At 34.6% G+C, this 22,301-nt stretch overlaps 1 protein-coding gene across 3 annotated transcripts; it reads left to right on the forward strand.

The window, feature by feature from the left end:
* On the forward strand, positions 1-21,240 carry LOC133194132 (splicing factor 3B subunit 1-like). 3 transcript variants are annotated; one of them, XM_061330111.1, is made up of 22 exons: positions 1-69; positions 3,175-3,371; positions 5,188-5,277; positions 5,783-5,900; positions 7,710-7,783; positions 8,204-8,600; positions 9,062-9,238; positions 9,622-9,887; positions 10,160-10,360; positions 10,831-10,932; positions 11,217-11,483; positions 11,936-12,206; positions 12,444-12,589; positions 12,929-13,075; positions 13,522-13,647; positions 13,880-14,101; positions 14,525-14,707; positions 15,722-15,900; positions 18,882-19,067; positions 19,391-19,663; positions 19,973-20,189; positions 20,540-21,240. In XM_061330111.1, exons 1-22 carry the CDS (start codon positions 12-14, stop codon positions 20,696-20,698), a joined length of 4,056 nt encoding a protein of 1,351 aa, XP_061186095.1. In that variant the 5' UTR covers positions 1-11; the 3' UTR covers positions 20,699-21,240. The 3 variants fall into 3 exon arrangements, with proteins under 3 accessions (XP_061186095.1, XP_061186096.1, XP_061186097.1); XM_061330112.1 differs by lacking the exons at positions 1-69; positions 3,175-3,371; positions 5,188-5,277 and adding an exon at positions 5,286-5,357; XM_061330113.1 differs by lacking the exons at positions 1-69; positions 3,175-3,371; positions 5,188-5,277 and adding an exon at positions 7,126-7,175.
* Positions 21,241-22,301: the final 1,061 nt, after the last annotated feature.

Below are 22,301 nucleotides of genomic sequence, written 5' to 3' on the forward strand. Positions count from 1 at the left end.
TCAACGTAGCAATGAATTATGGGAATATCAAGAAAGAAGTAAACAAAATGGCGGCCCTAACAAGGGAAGGTAGGTTTATCTTTCTAGTTTTATAGAGTCCTTTCTCTCTACTAACAGTAGATATGCTATACATTTCTCAAATAAACCATTGATTTGGGTGTTATTTATGTCAATATCGTAATCAACTAAACTTTAAAGCATTTTTAGTCGCATAATTTGGACCAGCAATTAGCAGGTCCAGCACAATCTCTTGATCAAGTGTTATAGCTTCAATTAGCTATATAGCTTTATTATGCTATTTAACTTAAATTTTAAGCTATTCAGACTACCTTGATGAAGCTAATTTTATGAATTTATATACAAAAAGTTTTCATAAGAAATAGACAAAAAAATTGCAAGAATCTGACTATTCATATATGGGGACTTAATTCATAATCTCAACGAGATTCCTTGAGACTAAAAATGTTGGACAGACGTCTCCAGTGCCATACAAAGTGACTTGGCAATTTTGCCCGGACTCTGACCGCTTGTTTTGATCAATACGGCCAGAAATGAATTCACTGCCCGCTTCAACTTTTTGCTCTGGACATCCTTTTAACTCCCTATCACTATATAACTTTTGTTTCTTCCCTTTAAAAGGTAAACCCAAATCAAGTTGTTGATTTTTTTTATAGCACTGACATATTCGTTCAAACTTCTGTAAACTAATGTTCCGAACACCTGCCTTGTGCTGAGAACAAAAACTCTGATATAATATCGCTGTATCAAGGTGTGACTTTTTGTATATCCTGAAAAAAATAAAACATTGAAGAAAAAAGTGTGATAAAATATCTTAAACAAGCTATTATGAATAACTTGATAAAGCTCTATAGATAATTCTAGCTATATCATGTATATAGTTTAATCAATAGATTGTGCAGGAATCGATTATTGTGTTGCATCCATGTTTATATTTTGTGTAAACTTGTAGTTTAAAGCAAGATATATCATTAAAATTTCTTATGGTGGTATATAATTAATAACTTTATGCACATGCATCAAAAGATGGTATGAGCTATGGGAGAAGATATATATTAAGTTTTCTCCATTTCTTATGGTGGTATATAATTAATTATTTACATTTGCAAATATTTTTCTTAGATGAACCTATAGAAGAGAAAATATGTTCAATTCTGTATGAACTTATTAGGGGGTCAGAGGTCATGGCGTGACCGAATCACACAGCGAGACGATATCTTGTCTACATATTTCTGTCACAGTGACACTGGTTTCGGAACTTCTGAACCGTCAAAGCGATGAAAAAGATAAAATTATTGAAACATATTTTTTTTTTCGTTCAACAAATGATCGTTAGATCTTTCTTCGGTGTGAAGAATGTTTCTAATTAGCCTAAAATCACGCTTACCTTTTTAACCCGAAATTCCTTTGAAGGTATGTAAACTGAAGACGATAGCACCGCTTTTGACTTTATATATAAAGAACTCGTACAATAATAGTAAGATAATTCCCAGTAGCGATCATTGTTTTTTCATTATGAACAGATATTTCCTGAACTGGACTGCTAAACATCAATGTAAGTATTCAAATGTTGGAGCGAGGCGAACTCTCAAGACCAAACAACTTCTAGGTCATTGCGCGTCACAACATAGCAATACGGCGGGCCGTTCGTGTAATAAATGCAGTTCTATTCAGAATATTCGTCTCAAATGTAAATAAAAGTAATAAACAACAATGTTAAAAAGTTCACTGGGAAATGAACTTGGTTGGTACGTGATCAAATCTTCTGAGAAGCCCTTCGGGCTTCACAGGATTTGATCACGTGACCAACCAAGTTCATTTCCCAGAGAACTTTTTAACATTGTTGTTTATTTCTTAAATAAACAATGTTCTTTATGCACATACATCAAATTTAAAGATGATATGAGCTATGTGAGAAGAGGGTGCGTCGATTTACCCAAATGGACCCAATGGAAACCCAAATGGAAATCAAATGGACCCAAATGGAATATTAAACACATATTATCGTATTCTCAAGTTGTTACTTATTTAAAATGATGAAAATAATGAACTCGCAAATGGAGAATATTAATTATAATTCATTTTTAATATTGTATTTTAAAATATAAATTAATTTTTTTTTTCTATTTGTAATAACTTTTGCATATTGTTGAATATGAAATTGAAGTATTTCATTTGAAAGTTTATATAGTTTTCATGGCTGTAGGAAGGGGGGGGGGGCATGGGGCCTGTGCCCCCCCCCCCCAATTTTGCCGATATATAGAAAACTAAAGAAAATTAATTCGTATTTTAAAATAGAATACTAAAATGAATAATTAATATTCTCCTTTTGTAAATTCATTTTTTTCATCATTTTAATTAAGGAATGTTTTTAAGTTTTGTGTGAGTTATTGGTGTGTAAATCACACAGACTTGTCACGTAGGCATATTTCTTGAAGCGCGCTAGCGCTTCATGAAAAATATGCCTACGTGCAAGTCTGTGTGATTTACCCACCAATATTCACACTAAACTTAAAAACATTCCTTATATTTACATTTTATAAGTTTAAAACACCAATAAAATAGTCAATATTTGAATTTCTTGCTGCCCTATATCGTTACATTTTTATTTACGTTTCTGTACCTCATTGTGACGTCACTTTAGCGCGAGTTTCACTGTGTATATTTCTACGCATGAGTATACACAAAAATGACTTTCAAATCAATTTCACCGTTGGCTTAGTAGAAAAACACAGCAAATGTAAATATATAAGTAACAACTTGATAATACGAAAATATATACTTAATATTCCCTTCAATTTCCATTTGGGTCCATTTTGATTTCCATTTGGGTCCATTTTGATTTTCATTTGGGTTCCATTTGGGTCCATTTGGGTAAATCGACGTGCCGTGAGAAGATATGTATTCAGTTTTCTCCATTTTTGTGTAGTAGACATAAAGTAAGTAAAATCTTTGCATTAAATGGCTACTTTGAAAAAAAATTCCATATAAAAAAGTTGTTGTGATTGCAAGGTAACCTCAGTAATTTGGTCATCATACTCAGGTGAACTTGGCTTGGTAACTTGCTTTGAATAACCAGCCTGTTTATTTATCTAAAAATTTAATCTCAACAAGTGAATCTTCTCCAGTAATCAGTGCTTTCATTATTTGCTGCAGCAATTGAAGAAGAAGTACGAAATATACAGAATAAGAAGAAGGCCCTTGAAACAAAAGGAATTGAACTGGATGAAGAAGATGAAGATGTAAGAGTGGGCCTTGGTTCTGCAGGACATTACGATCGAGATATTTATAGCACTGGAAAAACATCATTCATTGGATATGACACATCCATTGCAGCAAGTGAAGAAAGAGATGTAAGTAATTATGGAAAAAGAGTTTTGCTTTAGTGGTGTTTAAACTTCACATATTATCAGGGTTCTCCACAAGGGGTTTTACCATGGCGGCCCACCTTGGTTAAATTTATGTGCGCCATGGTTAAAGGAGCAGCGCCATGGTTAAAATTGGCGGCCGCCATGATTAAATTTTTATTGTATTTTAGTATGTACACCCACTTTTTAATGACTTGAGTAGTTAATTGTGTTTATACTACGACTGCCATGCATCTCGCATGCCTCGAAGGAAAGTGGACTGTGCTAAACAAACACGGCCTCTGATCGGTGACTATGCTGTGAAGCGTGACAATGGAGAGTCAATCAGCTGATGATCAATATCTCGTGAATTAATTATCCTGTACACATACATGTAATTTTGGGAAATTCCAACGTGTTCACTATACGATAACAGATTTACAAAAAATGACACGAGCAGTAATTAACAACATGATAGTCAACAAGCATCCGATTTCTATGCCAGAAAAAAAAAATGAGCCCTTTCAAAATTTCCTTTTCTTTGTATTTAATCAATTCCTCACGCTTTGTTTTTAAGTACCGGTCGTTTTTATGAAACGTCGCGTGGCGCTATTTTTAGCACTTGGGCACGTGGAGGAATAAACAATAGAGGAAACTCGGCGGAAATGCAATATGTAGAAAAAAAGAACGTTTAGAAAAAGACAGATTAGACAAAGCAAAATTACAGTTATGCGAATTTATGCCCCTGGTTATACTAAGTTACTTTTACCATGCATGCCACCAGTAAGTTTTCACAGTCCATGCAGTTAAAAAAAAGCTTAGGCATTATTGTAGGATGTCAGCGTTCGTTCGTTTGTGTGTGTGTTAATTTTTTTTTCTTCAAAGTACTACCAATTCATCAGTTTTAGTCATATTTAAATAAAACGTTTCATATAACAGGCAACATTATCAATTCTGTATATCAGTTTTTGAATACTGTTGCCATGGTTACTCTATCAAAATATTATTTTGATGAAATTCCTTCAAAATGTTTCTACAGTTTTGGACCAATTTTGGTGCATTTGTAAAGTAAGATACATAATCTTTTTTACTTTTATTTTTTAGCTTAAAAATTATTGGTTATTTCAACTTTTTGTGCTGCAGTGGTATAGTTTTGTGAATTAACCAGTCATTGATTAATGAAGGTTAGGAAGTCTAACGTGCATTCTTGTTTTTGGCCGCATTGCGCCTTCGCGCAGCTTCTTCCATGGTTAAATTTTCAAATGTGGAGAACCCTGATTATGTAAAGGAAATATGCATGCAGTCTATGTGAAAGTTTTTTGGACCACACAGGACATTTGGTCCTGTGTAATCAATGAACACACAGGACCGAACCGAATTTTGTCAGTCCAAAAAACTTAATATAAAAAGTGAAACACATGAAAATACAGAGTAGTAGACTAGCTTAACAGCTTTTCTTTAACAAGGGATCACTCCTGCTTAATACTGTAGAAAGACCATGCAGTTTTAATCACATTCATTTACGTATTTTGATTTCTGCGATATTTTTTACTTGTAACAAACATTTAAATGATATCGCATCAAAATAATAATGCTCAAAACTGGGCACTGACACATTGGACATTCTTGTCAGGTGTAAAAAAGACACATCGGACCAGAGGCACTGCACATCGGTCAGGTCCGACGGTCCGATGTCTTTCGCATAGACTGTGCATGCAGTGCTATAATGCGTGATAATGATATGTAGCACAAACACAGAAAGCAGTCCAAACCCCTTTTTACTGATAAAAATTTCCTCTGTTAACATTTTATTTGTTTACAGGATGAGGATGACTCCAGTGCAGCATTTCAACCAAAGCTTTCATCTTACACAGCCCCACTCAACTTTCTGAATGATACTCTCAATGACAAAGTAAGTTAGCTATTACATTGTAATTTCTTACATCTTACACAGCCCCACTCAACTTTCTGAATGATACTCTCAATGACAAAGTAAGTTACCTAATACATTGTAATTTCTAGGAAGAGATTTTAGTCATGTGTTATTTGTCCATTATTTTAGATTAATTCACTGAGTGAAAAGGGATTAGGGGGAAAGTTTACAAACATAAACTGTATGAGATGCATAAAGAGCAATTTTTGTGGATGTTTAATTTTTGCATTTGATCCTTAAAATCTGGCATTCAGATTTTTGCATATTTTAATATGTGCATCTTTGATTTGTGTTTACATTTTAAGCAGCAATTATTTCAATTTTAGTATATATTTATCACGTAAAAACTCAATAAACAAAAGAGTTTATTAATATGTTAATAATTGATTAGAGAAATGGTATCCATGGTACATGTACTATATAGTGCAGGTCAGTGCTTTGCCTTCCAATCAGATTAATGTTAAAATTTAATAATTTTTTTTAGGACTATGATCCCATGCAAGAACACAGACCCCAAAGAGTGCGAGACAAGGAGGGAACATATCGGGCACAGTTGAAGAACAGGATTATCTCCCCTGATCGTTACGACCCCTTTGCTGACGGTCAGTATTTGTCCATGTGACATCTGTTGCATTATGTGTTATATAAGTACATCTTCAAGCATCAAGTAAGAAAAATTAAGCAAGGAAGGTAGATCTAAATTGCCAACATGGGTAGAATTTTGATGTAGAGAATGAAACATATAGTTTTGAAATACAGTTGTCTTTGAATGCTACTTTTGACAGTTTTAGTCTTTTCAACTCTTACTTAATGCTTGAAGATAAAAAATGCAGGATTTACCTGTTATTTTAGTAGTACTTTATGTGGACATTTTAAATATTTGAGGTGTCTAGTTGTGCAGTCCTACAAAACAGTTATTATTAAGTGTCCAAGCACCTGCTTGTCATAACAAATACATGGGAAATTATGAATTTTGCATTTGTATTGGAACCATTATGATAACTTAGGGAAAAAAGAACAAACATTTGTATTTTTAGGATTCTTCAGGTATGCACAGTCAACTTACTGTTGTCCGTGGTCTTATTTTTCAAACAGAAATTAATGCAATTGTTGTCACAAGCCTGAAAAGCATTATTAATTAATGGAAATATGTCACATGGTACACTGTATTTTCTTTTTTTGTAAAATTGCATATTTTTCTGCAAACTTGCTTCATCTAGGTTAAGGAATCCAGGATTTGAATTTTATTTCACTTTTGAAAAGCTTTATATAGAGGTTTCCATTGGAAAATTTACACTTTAGAGCACCTGTTGTTGAATACTTTGTACATTTTACTTTGTTCAGTTTCTGTAAAGTTTAAACATGTCTGTCAAAATCCCATTCTTTGTCCTTAATAATTCTTTTCCCCATTTCATTACTGGAAGTCTTTTATCAGCTGAAGTATGACATGTTTATTCTAAACAAAACAACTGTAAAACTGTTTAATTAGCTAAGTATATAGTTTCCCTTCAACAAACTCGAGACTAATCGCAGTTATCTTTCCTTTGACAGCTCTTCAGCAGAAATGAGCAGATAATGTTGACGTCTAAGAGTTAGAGAGGTTCATATAAACTGATCACTCTGCAGACAGAGTGTTTGTTTCATAAAGAAATCAATTTTTTTATTGAAGCAAATTTAAACAAATATCTGCAGAGATATTTTTGATATTTTTAAAGTCAATTTTTCAATGGCAATTTTTACCAGACTATATATATTTTTTTATGAACTTAAGCAATTTATGTAGGATTATGTATGGATAGACTAATATTAATGGACGACTAATTTTAGGCCATGCTTATCTCCCTTGCCCGGAGCTGCCTTGTGATTGGTCCAGTAGCGTACGTATAACTGACATGAAGAGATATACTATACAGAAATAGTGATATGTCCATATGTTGGTCCAAGATTAAAAAAAAAAAGGATGAATAATTCATAAAGATACATGAATCAGTTATAAAGACCAACATGTGTACATGTTATGTTTTCATTGTAGTTTCACAGATTGCAGATGACAAATTACAATCATTTAGAGATTTGTGTAGTTGATATCAATTGAAGGATTTGTTTTGTAAATAAAACTTAATTTACAAATCCATTTCAAAATGGATAAATGTGCATAATTATGCAATGAAAAATGTGCAAAATATGCAGTAATGAAAAGATCTTTTGCATTTAGGAATGTGTAACTTTTCTTACTCTGAAAGAGTGATCGATCACAGAACCCCAAAAAAATTCCCAGAGAATAAAACACTGTCATCTGCAATTGTCAAACTCTATGAAAATTGTTGACGTGGATGTAATATACTTGGTGGCGTTTACTTATGATTGTGTATGTCACGGCATCGTCGTGACATTCTGCTTTCTACTTGCAGGCGGAAAAACTCCTGATGTGAACGACAGAACATTTGCTAAGCTCATGATGAGCTCTCAGCTGGACAGAGAAAAGGTCAGAAGACTTGATCAGTTTTCTTTTTAAATCTTGAAGAGTAAGACAATTATTGTATTTATAAGCTGAGATGGGAGAGTAATAGCTTGTCGATTTTACATATTTCTGAATCTTAGTATCTTTATGACCATAATTTCATACTTAATATGACAAAAGACTTCATACATTGTCATGTTTAATGTCTGGTTGGTCATATCTTACATACATGTTGATGTCAAAAAAAAATTGCATGTGATCAAAGAACATGTATTTGTCAAGGACATTGAAATGCAAACATCTGTTTTTTTTGCCAGCATTGAAGTATAGAGTATATATTGTGTATAAGTGGGCAGAAGAATGATACAACAAAATATTGAATAGTGATCCAAATTGTAGATAATAGCTTGAATAAGATATGAATGTTGATTGGTCTTTATACAGGAGTCCTATGAAGAACAAATGAAGAAGAAAGCAAAAGCTGGGGAGTTGAGAGTGGTCAACGGCAGTGATTCACAGAAACAAGCTGCAGCTGCTGCGGAGAAAAAGAAACGCAGGTGGGACCAGGCCTCTGATGACTCGGGAGCCAAGAAATCTAAGACATCATGGGAATCTGCAGAAACACCATCAAACACGCGCTGGGATGAAACCCCGGGACGCAAGACAGGTGCAGAGACTCCAGGCGCTACCCCGGGACAGAGTACCAGGATGTGGGACGCAACCCCTGGACATGCCACCCCTGGGGCTGTTACTCCTGGGCGAGATGCAGGGACACCAGGTCATCAAGGGACCCCCAGTGCCAGGAGGAATCGGTGGGACGAGACACCCAGAACTGAGAGGGGTAAGAAGGCTTTCTTTCAGAAGATGACAATTTTTTTTGGTTTGCTTGCATGTGAGCCTATAAATACTGTATGTGTACTTAAAAAAGCAAGCTTCATATTTTAGTGGCTTTGGCACAGACAATAATGTGCTAATTAATGAATACCATAAATAAATCATTAATAAATACCGTATATGGCGCATACTGCGTATAGCATTAATTCTTGATTACGTCAACCACTCAGTACCCAATGATTGCACTAAATTTTGAATACACCAATTTTATGTAAACGTACAGTATGCATTTTGTTGGAGAATTAAAAAGAAATGTCCTGCAATTGATTTAAATATGAAGTTTTCTTCTAATGAGTATAATGTATTTTCAGTTTTGTCCCAAAGGAAGATTAATTTGTTTAAAAATGTATTTAAAATAGATCTGATAGACTATGAAGAACAACTAATGATTTTGACACTTGTATACAGAGACTCCTGGACATGGTAGTGGCTGGGCAGAAACCCCTAAAACTGACAGAGGTGGGGACCTGATTCAAGATACTCCCACTCCAGGGGCAAGTAAGAGACGATCCAGATGGGACGAGACCCCTGGGGCACAGACTCCATCAATGACCCCCAGTGCCATGACACCGAGCATGACTCCAGGTATGTTACTATTATTATATGAACAGGAAATACACAGGGGGAATTTTCTTAGGTTCATGTGACTTTGGAAAAATGTTTGAATGTAATGTTTACTTAATGTACATGAATGTATTTTTTTTAATTTATAATACAGGTACACAATAATACACATGTATTCATATAGAAGCATATTAGGAAAAAATAGTTTTATACAAGTACATAAAAACATGTATGTAGTTCTGACATGTAACAGTCAATTTTATCACAATATCTAATCAAGTGAAGGTGTAATTATTGAATAAATTGGAGGAATTATGCTATCTCTCGAGGAATACTGAATACTTGTGTTATTAATACAAATGAATTAATTTAAAATGAATTTCAACTTTTGTTTATGATATCAGGTAACCAAACACCAGGTGGATCAACACCTAGTGGATTTACCCCTGGAGGTTCAACTCCAAGTGGGTTCACACCCGGCGGGATCACCCCCAGTGGGACGACACCCACCGGAGCTAAAGCCATGGCGATGGCAACACCCACCCCAGGTCACCTGATGTCAATGACCCCAGAACAGCTGCAGGCATACACCTGGCAGAGGGAAATTGACGAGAGAAATCGACCACTGTCTGACGATGAACTGGACTCATTATTCCCCCCTGGATACAAGGTTTGTTGTATTTGTTCTTTCATCATTCAATTTTCTAACACTCATTAAAGAGTCAATAAAATTAAGTTTTTGAGAGACATTATGCTGTACATATAACAGTCAAGAATGTACATTCATGATGGGCATACTCTATTGCTTTTACACCACATGCTTTTGAATTATCGTAATTACATGTATATGAGAACATAGTTTGTTTTTCAATAGATTGGTTTATTGGGCATATGGAACTTGAAAATTCATGTAACTGAAAAAAAATTGCAATCTTTTTTTAGGTCCTTCAACCTCCAGCTGGATATATCCCTATAAGGACCCCGGCCAGGAAACTGATTGCCACACCCACCCCTATGGCTGGTACCCCAGTGGGCTTTAAAATGCAGACCCCCGACACAAAGACCCAGATTGTGGACATGCAGCCTAAAGGGAACCTGCCAATGATGAAACCTGATGACATGCAGTACTTTGACAAACTACTGGTGAGTAAAATAACATAACAGGGGCATCTATAACAATTGAAATAGCAGGGGACATTAAAAAAAGTAGAAGGGGATCTTGGATTTCTTCCTTAACAGGGGGTTGAGGGGGGATACCAAAATAACTGGGGGATAATGTCATTATAGGTGGGGAAGTCCCCCAGCCCCTGGGTCTTAGGAACAACCCTGAACATAGTTTTAAAGATTTATTGAAAATGAAAGGCTGGAAAAATTTCCAGTGGGATTTCTTTAAATGAAAGAAAAGCAAAAGGGAAACAGATTAGCTTTTCTTACAAGTATTTGTTTATGTTGGATGAGCACATACATGTACATATATGTTTTATCTAAGAAATTTCCTTGTTAAATAGCTACATTAATTTTGCAATGACTGCTTAAATACATGTTCAAGTACATACTGCATACATATTGGAAAACAAAGTTAACAGTAAATACATGTATTTGTGTTTCTTTAGGTTGAAGTAGATGAAGAAACACTATCTCCAGAGGAACAGAAAGAAAGAAAAATCATGAAACTTCTACTGAAGATCAAGAATGGAACACCACCTATGAGAAAGGTATGCTGCAGGAATGAGAAGTATATGTAGTAGCTAAGTCAAGTTATAGTTAGAATGCTCCACCCACAAAAAAAGTTTGATATTGATTAAGCAGTGGGAAAGAGCACTGCATTGCTAATATTTTTTTTCTGATGATGTACTTAACAATGTATAAAGTAGTGTTGAAAGATAAAATATTCAAGATTAAGATTTGAATAGTGCACATTTAATTTGCTCAACAGTTTAATTTAACAGTATGAAATAAAAAAAAGAATAAGCAAATCATTTGAACTTGAATATTATAGGCAGCCCTGCGACAGATAACAGACAAGGCCCGGGAGTTTGGGGCGGGGCCACTCTTTAATCAGATTCTGCCTCTCCTTATGTCCCCCACTCTGGAGGACCAAGAGCGCCATCTACTGGTCAAAGTCATCGATCGAATTCTCTACAAATTAGATGATCTTGTTCGTCCATACGTCCACAAGATTCTGGTTGTTATTGAGCCGTTGTTGATTGATGAAGACTATTATGCCAGAGTGGAGGGAAGAGAAATCATCTCTAACCTGGCCAAGGTGAGTTAATTTATAAATTTTCCTATCAAAAATCTCGTGACACGATGGAAAGATTTGAAGATCTACATGTACTATACATGTATTTTCGTGAAATGTCTGTTCATTCTAGCATTGTAAGATTTGAAGATCTATATGTGTACATGTACTAGACATGTACATGTATTTTCGTGAAATGTCTTCATTATAGCATTGTAAGATTTTAAGATCTACATGTACTACACATGTATTTTCATGAAATGTCTGTTCATTATAGCATTGTAGTTTCTACCTTTAATATTAATTGAGCTACATGTAAATGAAATAAGCATGCAGGCACTTTTTGTTGTTTTTTATTTCAACTGGATATAGAAAGGCATGTTTATTATATAGTCATTATGTCTTTGTCTTTTTTTTTTAATTTGATTGATATGATGAACCACTGTATATAACATATTGTATCTTGCCCTCTTCAGGCTGCTGGTCTGGCAACAATGATCTCCACCATGAGACCTGATATTGACAACATGGATGAATACGTTCGTAACACCACGGCCAGAGCCTTTGCAGTTGTAGCATCTGCCCTGGGAATTCCTTCTCTCCTGCCCTTCCTAAAGGCTGTGTGTAAGAGTAAGAAGTCATGGCAGGCCAGACACACAGGAATTAAGATCGTACAGCAGATTGCTATCCTTATGGGCTGTGCTATCCTCCCTCATTTGAAGAACTTAGTAGAGATTATTGAACATGGTAAGCCTGGGTAACTAATTCAGATTAATTGGAGTAATTGAATACTAATTAATGTATCAACTTTAAATGATAGATGTAAAAATACTGTAATTAATTAAAAAGAATTGTTAAAATGCAATGTAAGTAACTTCAGAGACTATAAATTGTTAATGACACTTGTTGTAGAGATAAGGAATAAAGTAAATTGCTTAACATTAGATAGAAATAAGTTGATGAATTTTTATTTTTTCTACACAGGATTAGTCGATGAGCAGCAGAAGGTACGAACCATTACTGCCCTTGCCCTGGCGGCTCTGGCTGAAGCAGCCACACCCTATGGTATCGAGTCCTTTGACAGTGTCCTCAAACCACTGTGGAAGGGTATCAGGCAGCACAGAGGAAAGGTAGGGCTTTGTTAATAAAAAATGGAACAGTTTGTCTCAAAAACACTGAGAGTATTAGGACTATAGGATAAACTGAAAAAGGCAATTTAGAAAGCCAGTTTTTGTCCTTTTGTTTTCCTGTTGCATATGTACACAGGTATAATCTATTGTCAAGGATTCATATTTTTCAGGATATAGTAAATGGTTTGAAAAACTTAATTTTTTTTCCATGGGTTATTTAATCAGAAAAGTTAAAATAATGTCAGTGCAAGAATGAGTGAAGATCAGAACAGTGTATGTCCATATTTAAAGATTGATACATGTAGCTTTGACATTTCATAAAACATTTGCATTTTTCAGGGTCTGGCAGCCTTCCTGAAGGCTATCGGTTACTTGATCCCCCTTATGGATGCCGAGTACGCAAACTACTATACCAGAGAAGTCATGCTTATCTTAAAGAGAGAGTTCCAGTCCCCTGATGAAGAAATGAAAAAGATTGTCCTTAAGGTCAGAACTTATCACTTGTAGAAAACTTAAGATTTGTTTTTTGTGTTGAAATGATAAGTTTATTGATTGTAGTGAATCTGAATAAACTCAATACAAAAGCAACTTTCCTTTCTGAGTTCTTTCATACTGATACCAAGCAATTTTAATTCTCCCAGACACAGCTGTGTTAAAAAAAAAGATTTTTCTGTTTCTAAAAGCAACAACAAAAATTTCTCTGTATACAGCATGTTTCATTTGTTGTCTGTTACCTGTTTCCCCGTAGGTGGTGAAGCAATGTTGTGTTCCAGTTGTGTAATTTGTTGTCTGTTACCTGTTTTTCTGTAGGTGGTGAAACTGTATTGTGTATGTTCCAGTTGTCTAATTTGTTGCCTGTTACCTTTTTTCCTGTAGGTGGTGAAGCAATTTTGTGTTGAGTTGTCTAATTTGTTGTCTGTTGTTGTTTCTAGGTGGTGAAGCAGTGTTGTGCTACAGATGGTGTTGAGCCACAATACATCAAGGATGAAATTCTGCCTCCTTTCTTTAAGCATTTCTGGAACCAGAGAATGGCTCTGGACAGAAGAAATTACAGACAGGTTTGTCTTGCTTTTCAGTACATTTAAAGAATTTTTTTTCAAAGTGTATTGATTTCTAAAATTAATCCATAAAAGCAAAATAGTAGAAAAAAGGCAATTTTTCACTAATGTGCAGGTGGATGTAGTTTTGCAGGGAACATGTTTGAAGCTTTACTAGAAAATTAAATTCAATCAGAGAGTCAGTAATTTTAAAGTGAACAGAAATAAAAGCAAAAATATATTTGTGTTTTAGTTGGTAGACACCACAGTGGAAATTGCCAACAAAGTAGGAGCGGCTGAGATTATCCAGAGAATTGTAGACGATCTGAAAGACGAAGCTGAGCAGTACAGGAAGATGGTGATGGAGACCATTGAAAAAATCATGGGGAACCTCGGGGCGGCAGACATTGACTCCCGTCTGGAGGAACAGTTAATTGATGGTATCCTGTATGCTTTCCAGGAACAGACCACAGAGGTGAGAAAGATAGCCATGCACAAGAACTGAACAGACAAAAAGAAATGATTGTATAGATGTTGTTTTTTAGATACTGTAAACCAGCTATTATTTGCAACTTTCATTTGCGATTCGTCAGTTTGAAATCAATCCGCTGCAATTGATTTTTGTGACTGAGAAAACATTCTCTACAAATACAAAGCAAACTAAATGGTTTGCAGTGATTAATATTTGCGAAATAAAGTAGGTCACGAAACTTACAGGTATTTCTCGAGCATGAATAAAAGTTTGATTACAGTACTAAGTGAAAAATTAGAAATTATTGATTACTTTTAGCTTTGCCATAAAAAAGAAAGAAATCGAAATTAAATTTATTTCTCTCCTGAAAAAAATGCTTAAAATGATCACAGTTGCAATGTATTGACTTCATTTTTATAATGACAGGATGTGGTGATGTTGAATGGTTTTGGTACAGTGGTGAATGCCCTGGGTAAGAGAGTGAAGCCCTATCTCCCTCAGATCTGTGGTACCATTCTGTGGCGTCTCAACAACAAGTCAGCCAAAGTCCGTCAACAGGCGGCGGATCTCATCTCAAGGATAGCGGTGGTCATGAAAACATGTCAAGAGGTAGGTCACCTATAACTGTTTTTAACTTTTACTGAGGAAGGTGTATTTTTGATTGCATTTGTATGAAAGCAATGTGTTACAGTGTGTTTTGATTAGTAAGTATATGAGTAAAGGACTTTGTGTGATTAAGGTCTCAGATGGCCCGCTAAAACGAACATCTTAATTTTACTATAGATATAGGTTGACATTGCACAGCTGTACAGGTCAGGTGAATAGTGTTTGAAATAACCGTGCGCCCGACCGCCTGAGACGCACAAATTTTGCCGCGGACGAACAGATTTGCACATATCAACGCCCGGCTGGACATGTCAAAATTTGCTATAAATTAAAATTTATGTATTTGATAAATATCTCAAATCAACTAATAGTATCGGCAGCTAACTGTAACAAGCAAAGGGGTAGAATTCGACAGCCTATAGATTCGGGATGGAAGTTATGGTGATCATAAATATATAAAATATGTAAAAAATTATAATTAACCCAAAGATGATCTTTGCAAGACTAATTTTGCTTGTACAAAGATGTGCTGTATATTTCCCACAAGAATAATGTCTAGAAAAATGCAAAGTTTTTGTCTCATTTTGATTGGATTGAAAAAAACATCATTTCTGATGTCCTGTACTGCCAATGAGTGCTTAAAAAAGAGACAAATATATGAAAGATATACATGTATCTAATGCACAAAGTAACAAAATCTAACATACCAGAACCACTTTCAAAAATGTTGATTTGTAGGGGGTCAGAAGTGACTTCCATGTATAGTCCTTTAACCAAGAATACTTTGAGTCTGGAAAGCTTTGATAAGATTCTTCTAGAGCTATTTGTGACTCACTAGGATGGGGATAAATTTTGGTGTTTGAATGCATTAATCAATTCAGATATTTCTTTTTATAGCTTAAAATTTTATAGTTTATTTCATAAATCTGTTGTACATCATTTGAAATGATAAAATCTGTGTAAATGTATAGTTGTACTTATCATGTGGATTGTAGTGAAACTGTTTTATTTTAACAGGAGAGACTGATGGGTCATTTGGGTGTGGTGCTGTACGAGTATCTGGGAGAAGAGTACCCTGAGGTCCTGGGTAGCATTCTGGGGGCTCTAAAGGGAATCGTTAATGTGATTGGTATGACCAAGATGACTCCTCCAATCAAAGACTTGCTACCACGTCTCACTCCCATCCTCAAAAACAGGTTAGTATATAGCTATCCTTAAAAACAGGTTAGTATGTAGCTATCCTCAAAAACAGGTTAGTATGTAGCTTTCCTTAAAAACAGATTAGTATGTACATGTAGCTATCCTCAAAAACAGATTAGTACATACATGTATATGTAGCTATTCTAAATCAAAGTACTGAAAGTACTGGGAAGCGCTAAGCAATGTTAGCAATTTGACATTCTCCAGAATTATTTTAAATTTAAGAACCCTCTCTACACTGCACACTAAAAAGTTCTGATTCTATGGTATTTTTCTGCAGTTAGAGTGATCTGCCCTTAGATTTGAATTCTAAAAATAGAAATTTACAGTATATTACTCAATTTGTAATCAATTCAAGTATTCTTAACATTTTAAAAGGCCAAGATAAATTAATTGAACATGTTATTTCCATGTATTTTCTCTCTGGAGGTAAACAACAGTGATTTCTATTCACTGATACTGTGTTGTGTTTGAACATTTTTCCTGGGGGTAAATGCCAGGTACCATATAGTGAAAATTAAATATAAAAGCTCAATATTAACACCTTTATACAATGTATTTTTCTCAATGTCCAAAAAATATTTTGCACTGGTGTAGAGAGGGTACTTAAATTGTTTATAGTACTGGAATAAGTAATATGTTGAGAGTGAGACTGCTGGGGGCGAGCACAGTTGTTTGATACATATTTACTTTAAAATAAAACTTATCTCCGCCTCTTCAAACCGCACGAGGATATATTTGAAGATTCGAAACTGTGACATCACATGTCGTCGTATATACGTTGCTATACAAGGTATATCACTTGTTAGCTTTTAAGAAACGTTCAGTAATAACCTCTCACTTCAAAACTATTTTTATAACATATTTGAATTAAACAATACTTAAAAAAACATTTAATTTAAAAACTGGTCACAAAATCATAAATAAACAAGATTTATGGGAGACTGTTTCTTGTGGTAGACGGATATTTTATTTTTGAAGTTTATTTTGTTTATCGTAAGAAAGAGCAATATTGCATATGGAAAAACGGTCTATTTGTATTAAAATGCTTTTCCGGAAGTTATTATGGGCAAAAAGTCATTTGAAGCAATGTGAACAGTCCGAATTTACTCTTCGAATTCGCCCCGGCGTTCCTTCAAGAGCTAATTTGCAGTTATGAGCAGCACTCGCTTCCAGTTTTCTTTTTCTTTAACATAATTAAAACTATGCAGAGAGAACAAGTCCGACCTCTCTGGACTTTTCGTGTAATTCCGAGACGCTTTTACATTTTAAAGAATTAGACATTGTCCCATCCATTGCTTTCAGTTTCAGTTTATTATACTGAAACACCACAGCGCTGGTGATAATATTTAATAATAAATTCATTCCGTGTTCACGAGTGTTTCAAAATGAAGATTGGCTGTTGGTGACTGTTATTTATTTTGATAGAAAATGCACTGGGAAAATAAGATGTTATTTTTTATTGCATATCATATTGCAATTGAAGAGTTTACGTCATTTTGTCAAAGATAATAGGTACATGTACAATTTGAGTATTAGGATATTATATTTGTTTTCTTCGTTTGATAAGAAAAAATCAGTGCTACCCTTTTATGTTTGATTTTCATTTACATGATTTATAATGTATTTGCGTCGAAAATTAGTCTTTTCTGTTGATCTCACAATATGTGTAGCTGATTTGTAAATATCACTATTTTAAAATAAAAAAAAAATTGTACTTTCTTTCTTTGGAATAAAAATATGTCGTTAAAAGCTTTAAAAAAAATTGGACTCTTTCTTGTTAAAATACTTTAAAATACAACGGTAATTTTTTTTATTAGACATTTGATGCTTTAGCTCAATCTTAAATTGTTTAGGAATGATATAAACAACCACGCAAAACATGCTGATAGGAATAAAATATATACAGCACTGGTGTGTTCGTTGAAAAGGAATGCTAAAAATAATTGACCCGTAATTTTTCTGCTAGTTCCATGATAAATAATTTAACAACCCAAAAAAGAAAAGATAGTATAATAATCTCAAGTATTAACAAAAATAAAAACTCCATTTTCTAACCTTCATGAAGTATACAACATTGTTTCACTCTGTTTTTATTTAGTGCTCAGTAAGTTGCTAAGCAGACAAATCGGCAACGCACGCACACCTTTATAGAAACTATTTCTTCCTAGATTCCTGACACAGGTATATGTCACATATCATCAGCGCTATTCCTGTCCCATTACTGAGAACATTTAAGAAAGGTTTTGCATTTTTGGCCATATCTTGCGCACAGCACACACAAAGCACCATTTTTGTCATCAATATTTCCGAGAAATTAGTTTTCCTCTGTAAGTGGATCCAGCCACTACGTGCCGTACATGTACGTACAGCCGCAAACTGCCTTTCCTTGCGAATTATTTACATCATATTTTTATCCATATTACAAGTATAGATTACAACACGAATATAGACAGTCCATAAATGCATTCAAGTCTGTTACTAATTGATACTGAGATGCGAAAATCAACATCATTGATAGCTCTCTGCAGGGTGCAAAGGTGATTATAGAAAGATTTGTTTTTAGTTACGTGGTCTATAGAAGAAGAAATATTAGCTATTATGGATATAAATCACATATAGAACGTACGTACATTGTAAATCAATTTTATGCGAAATTTTCCACTAAATAACTTAATTACATGATTTTTAAATGGAGATGAGAACCACCTAAATCCGCTACATGTAACAGCCGATTTTAAATAACCGAAAGAGATTGAGTCGGGGAATTCCAGTTGCATATTTTTAGAAGACTCAGTGGAGTTATCTAACTTGCTTAGTGGTGCTGGATCGCGAACGGAAGTAGTATTAAGATGCCAGTAAGCGCTTTGCGCTGCGCTTAGCGCTTAAAAAGGTTATAATTTATTAATTTGACCTAAATTCTAGAGTTTATTTCAAAGAACAAGAAACTTAACATATAATTTTGCTCTGTTGACAGACATGAGAAGGTACAGGAGAACTGTATAGATCTGGTGGGGAGGATCGCAGACCGAGGGGCAGAGTATGTGTCGGCCAGGGAGTGGATGAGGATCTGTTTTGAATTGCTGGAATTACTCAAGGCTCATAAGAAGGCTATCCGCAGGGCCACCGTCAACACTTTTGGGTACATTGCCAAAGCTATTGGGTAAGTTTCAGATCAGGAAATTTTGCTTAAAATTTGTTTTACTTATGTCATATACAGTAAAACACACTTGAAACTAGGTGCCAGGGACTGACAATTTTGCTGTGTTATAAATGTAATTCATTATATCTGTTAAGTCTACAATATAATTTAAAGTCATAGGGAATGAAAATAACTTTGCTGTCAACATCAATTCATTATAAGCATGTTCACTATAAGCTTGTTTTACTGTAAGTATATTATGGTATTATTCAATCTAGAAAAGGGATGGAGATCATTCAGTAAAGATATTTCATCTATTTATATATTAGTTTTTTTTTTTTCAGTCCTCATGATGTGTTGGCCACATTGCTTAACAACCTTAAAGTTCAAGAAAGACAGAACAGAGTGTGTACCACAGTTGCCATAGCAATAGTCGCAGAGACTTGTTCCCCATTCACTGTGCTCCCTGCTCTAATGAACGAGTATCGAGTGCCGGAACTGAATGTTCAGAATGGAGTGTTAAAATCATTGTCCTTCATGTTTGAATATATTGGAGAAATGGGAAAAGATTATATTTACGCTGTGGCTCCACTTCTTGAAGATGCTTTAATGGACAGGTATGTGTCACTTAAATGGTGTTTCCCACACAAAAGTTACATTTGCATTTAAAATTTAAGGTTCATTGACCCGTTATAAAGAGAAGTAACTCTTGCTGGGATAAATAAACTCATTCCTTTTTAAAATTGTCCAATTAAAAGGCCATTTCTGCCAACTTTTGCCTCACTAGGTTATGCTGAAATTACATCCATTTTGATTAGAAATAAGAATTCTTTTAGAAAATAGTCAGTGTAAAAGTGAAATATTAACAAAGGGATGATTAACTGAAGAAAAATTTCCTGTAATTATGTGAATTTTTCCTATTGCAGAGATTTAGTGCACAGACAGACATCAATGGCAGCCATTCAGCACATAGCCCTGGGAGTTTTTGGCTTTGGGTGTGAAGATGCTCTCACTCATATGCTGAACTATGTTTGGCCAAACATTTTTGAGACGTCCCCTCATGTTGTACAGGCGTTTATGGGATCCATTGAAGGAATGAGAGTGGGAGTGGGTCCATCCAAAATTTTACAGTACGCCTTACAGGTAAGATACAAGCGAATATATCGACTTAGGTGAATGTCTGCTGTACATGTACATTTACATGTACATGTATGTGTATTTTTCTGGGAACTTCTGTGAAATAAAATTGAATTTGTTGATGAAATCATGAGTGTACAGAAAAACAAATAATATTTTTTTTTAATTGTTCTTTTCCAAAACCAATTTTGTTTCAAACAATCTTTGTGAAGCTTGTTGTGTTTGAGGAATACCTACAAATCTATGTTTGATAGTTTTTCACTGATTTTAATTCCTTAGGGTAGTACCATTGTTGTGTGATGATTTCCCTGATTTTATTTCATATGTGTTATTAAACTGTTGTATGATACTTTCAGGGTCTTTTCCATCCAGCTCGAAAAGTGAGAGATGTCTACTGGAAAGTGTACAACACCGTCTACATAGGTGCCCAGGACGGAATGATACCCGCCTATCCCAGAGTTCCTAACGACCTGAAAAATAACTACATCAGATACGAACTAGATTATCTCCTATAACAATGCCAAGAATTTGCTTTTGTTGTTGAAAATATTTTAAGAACAGTCACGTTTCATTTTCTGGAGGAACGAAAGTGAAAAAAAATTATAGAGAAGAGGATTTTTTCTATTTTGGAGATTCTTATTGAAGTGTTTAGGGGAAATTAACATCTTTTTTCATCAATGTTTTTTTGTGTTTAAGAAAGTTAAAAAAAAGTTGGAGGCCATTGGAGAGGGGATGGGGTCCTTTTATATATTTGAAATTTTATGTTGTGATCATGGAAATTTTTTTGATTTGCTTTAAAATAATGATGAAATCATTATTTTGATAAAAAGCTGGAAAGAATATTGCTGAACTTAATCCTGAAAGAGGACAGGTAGTGTGGACATCGGTAATGCTCTCTTTTTACAAACATTTTGTATCACAGAATCACAAAAGTTTGGTATCATTGTCCACTTCTTTTGCTAAAAATCGAAACTTGGGATATTTTCTCATGTTACTTGTAAGTAAATTCATGCATTTTACAGGATGTTAATTGTAATAAATGTGTCATGGAAAAATAGCATGTATTTATGTTTTTATTATTAGCTCTTTAGAGCCAAAGGCTCAAAGAGCTTAGGCTATGGCCATTTGTGTGGTGTGCGGCGTGCGTATGGGCCATAACTCAAGAACCCCTCAGCCAATTATTGTCAAATTTGTCACAGGGTATCCTTGGCCCAAGGGCTCCTGTTTATACTAAAACTAAGGTTGTGACCCTTAAACAAGGGGAGATAATTAGGAAAATAGAAACAAAAGTACTGGTTGTAAAAAAATCTCAAGAACCACTGGGCAGATTATCACCAAACTTACACAAAAGGATGAGGATATGTTGTAGATTAAAATTTGCACGGGGAATTACCCTGGGGCAAAGGGCGTGGTCTCAAGGTCACTTCAAAGTTGACCTAAAATTACATTTTATTAAAATGTTGATATTTTGCTTAGTATAAGGACTAGGATCATCAAATTTTGTCAGTAATGCATCTAAGGACGTCATATCATGTTGACTCAAAAGTAGGTCACGATGACCTACTTTTTAAATTTTGCGGCCATTCTTTTTCAAAATGATTTAGAGTCATATTTTGAACAATTTAAGGCTTATGATCATCAAACTTTGTCAGTTGATGTATCTTGGGTCCTCAGATTACGTCAACTAAAAAGTAGGTCACCTTGACCTACTTTTTGAATTTTTTGGCTAATCTTTTTCAAAACAACTAAGGTCATTAATTCAAATACTTAAAGGTTTAGAATCATTAAATCTTGTAAGATGATGCATCTTGGGGCCATAAAAGATATTTATTAAAAAGTAGGTCACAGTGACCTACTTTTTGAACTTTGCAGGCATTCGATTTTAAGGCGTTTTAGAGGCATAATTTGGACATTTTAAGGTCTATGATCATAAAACTTTGTAAGTTGATGCATCTTGGGTCCTCAAAAAACTTCAGCTGAAAAGTAGGTCACCATGACCTACTTTTGAAATTTTATGGCTGTATTTAAATATTTTAGGGTACTAATTGGCTTAGAATCATCAAACTTTGTCAGTTGATGCATCTTGGGTCCTAGGAGTACAAAAACTGAAAAAAGTAG

The sequence above is a fragment of the Saccostrea echinata genome, unplaced genomic scaffold, assembly GCF_033153115.1.
Source record: "Saccostrea echinata isolate AGI-Se365-2 ecotype Australia unplaced genomic scaffold, CSIRO_AGI_Sech_v1 ptg000028l, whole genome shotgun sequence".
In the NCBI taxonomy this organism is placed as follows: domain Eukaryota; kingdom Metazoa; phylum Mollusca; class Bivalvia; order Ostreida; family Ostreidae; genus Saccostrea; species Saccostrea echinata.